The sequence below is a fragment of the Pteropus vampyrus genome, unplaced genomic scaffold, assembly GCF_000151845.1.
Source record: "Pteropus vampyrus isolate Shadow unplaced genomic scaffold, Pvam_2.0 Scaffold182, whole genome shotgun sequence".
Classification (NCBI taxonomy): Eukaryota; Metazoa; Chordata; class Mammalia; order Chiroptera; family Pteropodidae; genus Pteropus; species Pteropus vampyrus.
In genome coordinates, this window is record NW_011888963.1 from 3,710,509 (window position 1) to 3,719,095 (window position 8,587).

At 44.1% G+C, this 8,587-nt stretch overlaps 1 protein-coding gene across 1 annotated transcript; it reads left to right on the forward strand.

The window, feature by feature from the left end:
- Positions 1-5,268: 5,268 nt before the first annotated feature.
- HTR1A (5-hydroxytryptamine receptor 1A) lies at positions 5,269-7,021 on the forward strand. Its single transcript, XM_011371097.1, has one exon. The coding sequence runs from the start codon at positions 5,674-5,676 to the stop codon at positions 6,940-6,942; it is 1,269 nt and encodes a 422-aa protein (XP_011369399.1). The 5' UTR covers positions 5,269-5,673; the 3' UTR covers positions 6,943-7,021.
- The last annotated feature ends 1,566 nt before the right edge of the window (positions 7,022-8,587 follow it).

Genomic DNA, 8,587 nt, shown 5'->3' on the forward strand with positions numbered 1-8,587 from the left:
AGTCTCGGCATCTTTTTTCTTGCCATTCTGATTGAGTATCCTGATTGGCTTTCCTGTCTTCTAGATAGGGCATTTGATCCTCTTCCTTATCTACTTTGTTTATTCCTTTGCTTATTCCATTTACTATACTTCTCATCTCAGATAATGTGTTCTTCATTTCAGACTGGTTCCCTTTTATAATTTCCATTTCCATTTTTATGTTTTTTTATCTCTCTGTTGAAGTTCTCAGTGAATTTAACTATACTTCCTAAAAGTTAATTGAACATCTTTATAACCAGTGTTTTGAACTCAGTATCTGTTAGATTACTTGACTCCATTATATCCGGATCTCTATTCTCTTTTCTCATATGGTTTCTGCTTCTTTGTCTTTCCATTTTGGTTGCCTTTCCATGTCTGTTTCTATGTATTAAGCAAAGATCCTAAGTCTCTCGGTCTTATTAGTGTGGGTTTGTGAAGTGGGTGTCCAGCAGCACAGTCCTGAGAGGGGTTCAGCTGCAGGCCAAACTTAGCCCAAGCCTCTGCTTCTCTGGGGCCACCTGTTAAGATTCAGCAAGCAATCCACAGACACTGTGCTTATAGTTGCCTCAAAAGGCCACATTAGAAACTGAGGCTGCCTCCAGTGTGAGTCTCAGCAAGGAGCACACGACTTGCTGAGGATACACCTGAATGTGACTTAGGTGGGGACGCGAGTTGGGGGAGGTGGGGTTTCAGGGAATCCTCCGGGCAGAGCAATCTCTGTTATCTAGTTTAATGACATCGCAGTTGTGTTCGTGCACTGGGAGTGGGGAGGGCTCCAAGGAACAGTGGATACCGCCTTGCCTTTGGTTTTTAAACATTTTACTGGGATCTGTGAATTTCAATTATTTATTACACTTTGGAACAAATGGTCGAGTTCCCAGGAAAAGGGCAGACTACTATTCAAGACCGATTATTGAACTTTTGTTGACATGTTCTTTATTGCCCCCTCGATAACTTCTGATTTAAGCCAAGAAGTTCCTAATGCAGAGGTCATGCCTTTTTATCATTTGTCTTGTACTCAGAGCTTCCTAGAGAATTGAAAGCTTTCCAAATACTTTAAGGAATAGGGAGAATGCCACATTCATGAGCTAACCGTTTTCACAATAAATCCTCACCTGAAAGGGCTTTAATTTTTATTCAAGCTCTTGATCTTTTACTAACCCCACATAATTCTTTCTCCACATTTCTCAGAAATTATTAGTAAAGAGAGAATATTATTACTTTACATCGCCATTACTACTATTATTTTTTAACCTCTATTGAGTGTTTATTATGGGCCAGCAGTGTATTAAATCATGTAATCTTCACAAGTCTATTATTACACCCATTTTACTACTGAGAAAACAAAAGCATTAAATAACTTGCTCAAGGTCACACACCTAGTGAATACATGCTTTTACTTTCTATATGCTGTGTTTTGGCATGCATGCTAAGTGAATCAAGCCAAAGCTACAATTCTCAAGAGCAGAGACTGAGGCTTCCATTGTTTGTGTTTTGCCATTGAAAAGCCAGTTCTGAATCTCTGGAGAAGTGCCTAACAGTGTAGTAATAGCAGTGAAGGAATGATACTGTCAGAGGAAAGTGGATAACGAGAGTTAGACACATACAAAAACAGTTCAATTATAAAAGAAAATTTATTCTCTTGCATTGTCGTTGCATTTCTTATAAATGACCAGTTAATTGTCACTGATAATCACATTTCCTAAATTATATGAGCAAACATTTCTCTTAGAAATTTCTTTTTTTGGTGTTCCAGTAAAAATTCACTGTTCCGGTAAAACTCAATTGCTTTATTGCTTTAGTATTTGAGGATTGAGGAAAATTAAATTCAGGATAGTGTTTTTAGTTTAAAAAATAATCTATCCTAGTTCCAATTACCTGGAAAAAAAGGTCAAAACTTTTTTAATAGGAGCTTTTAAATCACTTTTGCAATCTCCTAAGTAAAATTTCAGCTTTTTACTGTATAGGTTACTGACTCATTAATAGAAAAATCAGCCATAATTTGGAAATTATGGATAAACATATCAATTACTGAGAAACCTCAACCATTACTGAGCCTGCAGTAATGATAGGACATTCAGAGTTTACAGTGAAACTTCAGCCTAATTTTTTTTTATCTGGTCAAAGATGTAGTTCTCTGGTCAAAGAACTATATTGAAATGCTGGGCTTGTATCAAATTTCCTGTGAAATGTTAAAAATCTTTATCTCTCATAAACTACTTTAGAGAAATTTCATATGATGGATGATGTATCATACCCTAGATCCATAACTGACAAGTTCATACTTGCATCCAGTTAAATTCAAACAAGAAATAAAAGCAGAATCACTGGAACTTTTGTTTTCAAATGACATCAGTAATATCTGCTTTAAGGCTAGCTTTTCTTTAGGCTAATTTCAGAGGCTATGAAGAACCGGAGCATAACTAATTATCCAGGACCTTTGGTTTGCAAAAAAATATTTTTTCATGTGTGTGTTTCTTTATCTTTAAGGGTTAAACATAGAAGAATTGGCAAAGGGTGAACATGAAAAATGCAACATCATTCTTCTTTAAATATATGTCATAGTATTATTCAATAAAAGTTATACAAAATTATCTATTGGTCACTTTAAGGGTATGGAACCACAGTCAGTGCTGCATATCCTTTGATACTTCTGTTTTCTTCCTAATGTTCATCAGAGTGCCTAAAACATATTATAAATTTTAAAAAATAAAATGTTTGCAATACTATGCACATTATTTCTAAGGAAAATATAAACTGCTTGAGATTTTTTTCAACTTGAATAAAAAATGGTGCATTGTAGAATATCGAAGCAGAATAGCAAATGCCAGATCTCATGAGTATTAACTCCAGGTTTATAGCATTTTAGCTTTCTTGAAAAAGAAAAAGAAAAATTTCATTTATTAAACCATTTGGGATCCAATAGAAAAATGTACAATTGCTGACTGACATATTTACTGACATATATTTATTTATATGTGCTAAATCTGACACAATTCTATTCAATTATATCTGTGTATATATTTAATATTGAAATATGTATATGTATATATAGTGATATGTATATATTTGCTCTTTAAAATTTAAATTTATTTTACTCTTTGTTTATGTTTATCAACTATATTTCCAAAGTTTTCTTTGGAGAATTCAGATTTTAATTATTTTCCTATTTTAATTTTTGGACCTGCAACAAAGTTATTTAGTTCTGTATTTGTCAGGAAAAGGGAGAATGAGAACCTCCACAAATTTTAAAAAGACTTCTTCAGAGTCTGTATTCAGAATCGCCATGTATACTTATCTCTTTCTTTTCAATGCCATGAATCATTACAAATGTCAGATTCATTACTGTGTCATACTGAAGTGACTGGGTGCAAACTGTGCCCAGCACTGCACTGTAAAACAATCCATTTCAAAACACATATCCCTGTACTATATGCATTGACCTAACTAGAATTTCTTTGATGCTTTGGGATTGCTATTTTGTTTTGTCTTGGAGAATTCAAAGTTATAAAAGTCAGAGTGCAAATTTGAACATAATAAGACTCTTGCTATCTGTAGTGAATCTGTGCATGTTATCTAGAGTCATCTGCTTTTGGGATCGTACTGGGCACTTTTCCTTTATTTCAGCCATGGCATCAAAATGTATGTGAATTTGTTGTGTTATATGTCTATTCTAGTGGATTAGGAATCCCATTCTTTATCTATGCTCAAATGAGATTAAATTTGGTTTTCTTGGTAATGAAAACAGTTTAGAACCAACCAATAGCAGCATGTTTGTCTTCTGCGTGAAGTAATTCCCATTAGAAAAATCCATTATTGTTTTCCCCAGTTGGTGAATGTGTGCAAATGTCTGAGTTCCAAAGTGCAGCCTTCGTCAGCACAAAACCAACACATATGAAGGTGTGAATGTGTTTTCCTGGGTCTATAAAACCACATTTCTAGATAGAATGTGTGAATCACATGCTGCAGGCTTTCAAAAAGAGCTAGAAAATATAATAAGTTTGATATACAAGATTAAGAGCAAAAGAGGACACTAAAAGAAAGTTAAAAAAAAACAGAAGGAAAATATAAAACGAATGTTACTTTTCTTTTAAAAACTGTCCTTTTCTTTCTTGAAGTTAGGAGATTTCCTCTATACCTGCTTAATTCTTGCAAGACAAGTGTTCCTAGATGGCGCTCTAAAGCATTTGCCAGAAGGTGGCGGCATAAGCCCTTATTGCCTAGAGCTGTCCCAGGTACTGATCCCAGTTTCAGAGCTTTAGAGAAACTCAGGGGCCAGCGTCCAGGGGATTCCACCAAGTTCTCCCTTAGAGGTTTGCAGGCTCTGTTAAGAAAAGCACAAATCCGTGTGAAATGCCTGACCTCATTTACAACACAGACAAAATATCCCTTTCCCTAAATTTACTTGCCATAAAGCTATGGAAGATGGCAATGTTCACTGAATTTAAAAAGGAAATAATGATAGAAAGGCATGCATGCCTGTTTTTGTAGAATACATACTAAACTGAGTAAATTGAGTATTTTCTTCATTTGGAGATGCAGCTATTTATCTGTCCTTTGTCACGTCCTCTATGATTCCTTTCTCCCCCAATTCCCCAAGGTTAGAAGAAAAAAAAGTCACAGGCAACATCCTCCCCAAGAGAGTCAGGCTGAACTGTAAAATGATGAACAAGGGTGATTTTTAAAAGCTAAGATACTCCATTTTCTTTCCATCAATTAACAATAATTTACAGACTGACCCAGGACTGTCCACCTCCAAATATGTCCTTTGCCCATCTCCTATTGCCACTCTGAAATGCTCACTTTACATAAGAATTCGACAGAAATATGAAGCAATGTGTTGTTAGATTTTTCTTCCGAGTTTAGCTGGGCGGGAGGCAGTTATTTGTTTGTAATGTTGGTCTGACCAGGAGATCAGGTGTGTGTAAGTTCTAAGTCTGTTGATAAAAGGGGCTTGAACGCTAAGATGCCGAGCTAGAGGGAGAGTAGGGCGGGGACCCAGAGGAAAGAGACACTCGGGGTTGGGGAAGTGTTAGGAGGGGAGGGCTAGCGTGGGAGGGAGGGAGACTGGCTGTCGGAGCGACACACAGGAATAAAGAAAGGGGAGTGAGAAGGGAGAGGGAGGCTGAAAGGAAAGGATAGTGGGAGACGGGGAGGGGAAGGAGGAGGCTTAAGAAAAAGAGAAGAGAGAATAGAGTGAGAGAGAGGGAAGGAGAGGAGGGAGGAGAGGGTCACAGAGTGACCGTGGAGGATGGGGTTTCAATATTACAGATACTTCTAGGATTGGGGACTGTTTTCTAGTGGAGAGACTCCAGCTCCGGCAGCCAGTTAGGCAGCGGCAAAGTAAAATGGACAGCGAGAGACAGATGTTTCAGCCACCTCTCTGTCGCCAAGATATCCCAGAGCTGTTCTCCGGCCAACTCGTTTCCCAGTTAGAGTCTCTGAACGCGCTGGACTAAGAGAACCCACGGAGTGCCCAGAAGCTGCTCCTCGGAGATGCCTTCGCCTGAGCAGTAAGAACTTCCTGCTTGAGTCCCTGCATCCCCTCCCCCTGAAACTCTGCAGGAGAGAGAGGTGGCAGACCCCAGGGGGAGGGGCGAGGGGGATCCTGGTGCAGCTCTTCTCCCCTCCCCCTCCCCCTTCGGGCGTGCAAGCATGGATGTGCTCAGCCCCGGACAGGGCAACAACACCACATCCTCCGAAGGGCCCTTCGGGACAAATGACAACGCTACTGGCATCTCCGACGTGACCTTCAGCTACCAAGTAGTCACCTCTCTGCTGCTGGGCACGCTTATTTTCTGTGCGGTGCTGGGCAATGCGTGCGTGGTGGCCGCCATCGCCTTGGAGCGCTCCCTGCAGAACGTGGCCAACTATCTCATCGGCTCGCTGGCGGTCACCGACCTCATGGTGTCGGTGCTGGTGCTGCCCATGGCCGCCTTGTACCAGGTGCTCAACAAGTGGACGCTAGGACAGGTCACCTGTGACCTATTCATCGCCCTCGACGTGTTGTGCTGCACCTCGTCCATCCTGCACCTGTGCGCCATCGCGTTGGACAGGTACTGGGCCATCACGGACCCCATCGACTACGTGAACAAGAGGACGCCCCGGCGCGCCGCAGCGCTCATCTCGCTCACTTGGCTCATTGGTTTCCTCATCTCCATCCCGCCCATGCTGGGCTGGCGTACCCCCGAAGACCGCTCGGACCCCGACGCGTGCACCATCAGCAAGGACCACGGCTACACTATCTACTCCACATTTGGCGCTTTCTACATCCCGCTGCTGCTCATGCTAGTTCTCTACGGGCGCATCTTCCGAGCCGCGCGCTTCCGCATCCGAAAGACAGTCAAGAAGGTGGAGAAAAAGAGAGCTGACATCCGCCTTGGGGCATCGCCAGCCCCGCAGCCCAAGAAGAGCGTAAATGGAGAGCCGGGGAGCAGAGAATGGAGGCTGGGCGTGGAGAACAAGGCAGTGGGGACTCATTGTGCCAATGGAGCGGTGAGACAGGGCGATGACGGCGCCGCCCTGGAGGTTATCGAAGTTCACCGACTGGGCAACTCCAAAGAGCACCTGCCGCTGCCCAGCGAGACCGGTGCTGTCACCTGTGCCCCCGCTTCCTTCGAGAAGAAAAATGAGCGGAACGCTGAGGCCAAGCGCAAAATGGCCCTGGCCCGCGAAAGGAAGACAGTGAAGACGTTGGGCATCATCATGGGCACCTTCATCCTCTGCTGGCTGCCCTTCTTCATCGTGGCCCTGGTCTTGCCCTTCTGCGAGAGCAGCTGCCACATGCCCACCTTGTTGGGCGCCATAATCAACTGGCTAGGTTATTCCAACTCTCTGCTCAACCCTGTCATTTACGCCTACTTCAATAAGGACTTCCAAAATGCCTTTAAGAAGATCATCAAGTGCAAGTTCTGCCGCCGATGATGATGGAGAAGCAGCAGGCGAGTAGGCCCGCCTTATCCACTCTGCCTCCCCCTGCCCTCTGGAACCAACGCCTCTGATAACTTGCTAGTGTTCCTCTGACTTTCTCAGCTGCTCTGCCCGAGGCTTCCAGACCTCTTCCCCCCTCCCTGCCGCCAATCCCCTGCCCAGAGGGAGCGCGCTCAGTGCAAAGAGGCGCCAGCAGCGTGATAGGAGGGCACAAGAAACTTCCCAGGTCTGTGAGAAGCGACTTTGGCTCTAACTTTGGCCTCAGAATTAGTTTTGTCCCAGCAATTAGCTGCTTCTTCTCCCCAAATTTTCGCGGCGAAAGTTTAAGACTTGGCCGTTCTGGGGTGGGATGGGAGGGAATCCACACAGAAAAATAAACTACAATCAGCCGCCGCGCCAAGTAATGGCTCCCACCTGCTCGCCCCACTGCTAGAAATTGGACTTAAGGTTTAGGACTTTGTTCCATTCTTATTCCTGCCCCATTCCCGGCCCTCTTGCCTGGTACAAGTGGAAACTTTCACTTCTTTATTTTATTTTTTTTCAGTCTCATCCTTTCTTTCCCAGTTTCCTTTCATGCCCTTGCCAGATCCCATGCACTATTTACTCGGGAGAGGCGGGAGGGTCTGCTTTTCCCCGTGGCTGTGGTGTTCCTGGGAATCCCCGCTTCCCCCTGTAGACTCGCAGAATAACACTCCTGAGCCCAGCCCCATGCTTTGGTTTCTTGGATTCAAAACAAGTGGCCAGAAGCTGTTTCTTAGCGTGGACTTGTAAGTACAAGGCTGGGCCAGCAGGAGAGAGTGCAGAACCATTTCACTTGTGCTTGCCTTGGTGTCAGCACCAAAGAAACTGCCAGCGGTAAAGCACAGCAGACTTCTGTTTGTACAGGTTCTGGCGAGTCTACATGAGCTGGCATCACCACTTACCTACTGTGGGAGGCGCCCGCCGGCTACAGTGTGAGCGTTGGAGACGTCAAGCGGTCTGGGATCCGTGCGCCTCTCCAGGCTTCTGCGGTTTGGTGTGTGCTTGGCGCGCGGGCGGCGGACTGATCCAGAATGGGTCCATTCCTCCGCCTACGGCCGGAGACACGCGGAAACGCTGCTAGGCAACCTTTAGGGTTTGCTTCGGCTTGCGGCTCTAGGTCCCTCCGAGCTCTCTAAACCCGAAACACCCGGAGAGCCCAAGGGGTGGTATTGACTGGCATTGAGGAGGGAGGGCCTCTCAGTGTGCGGGCGCGAGCTCCACTGGCACTCTCCGAGGCACCTGAAAGGGTAAATTTATCCAAAGGATGTAGACTCTTCCCTCCTAATTCATCCCCTTGACCTTTTTGGGTTGGTGAATGGCTCTCTTTGTAGCGCGTCAAAACACTACAAAGGATTTGTTCTGTAGGACGTTCAAGACACATTGTTACCAAGAACTAGGTTTCCAAGTTGGAATTCTGGGCTGTCAATCGAACGGGTCCCGATATATTTGGTACCATCTGTGACCTAAGAGGCGGTTACTTCAAATAATGGAGCTCTGAAGGCCTAGCTGAGAGTGCTTTCCTTGGGGAATCCCTGAGAGGCTGGTACAGGGTTACATTTGCTCCCTGGCCTGACATATCCTTCACCACGGGTCTATCTATGGAAAACCAGCTTCTTGC

Bases quoted from the DNA above. Each gene is read 5' to 3' on its own strand.
- HTR1A (XM_011371097.1), top strand. From the start codon at position 5,674: ATGGATGTGCTCAGCCCCGGACAGGGCAACAACACCACATCCTCCGAA.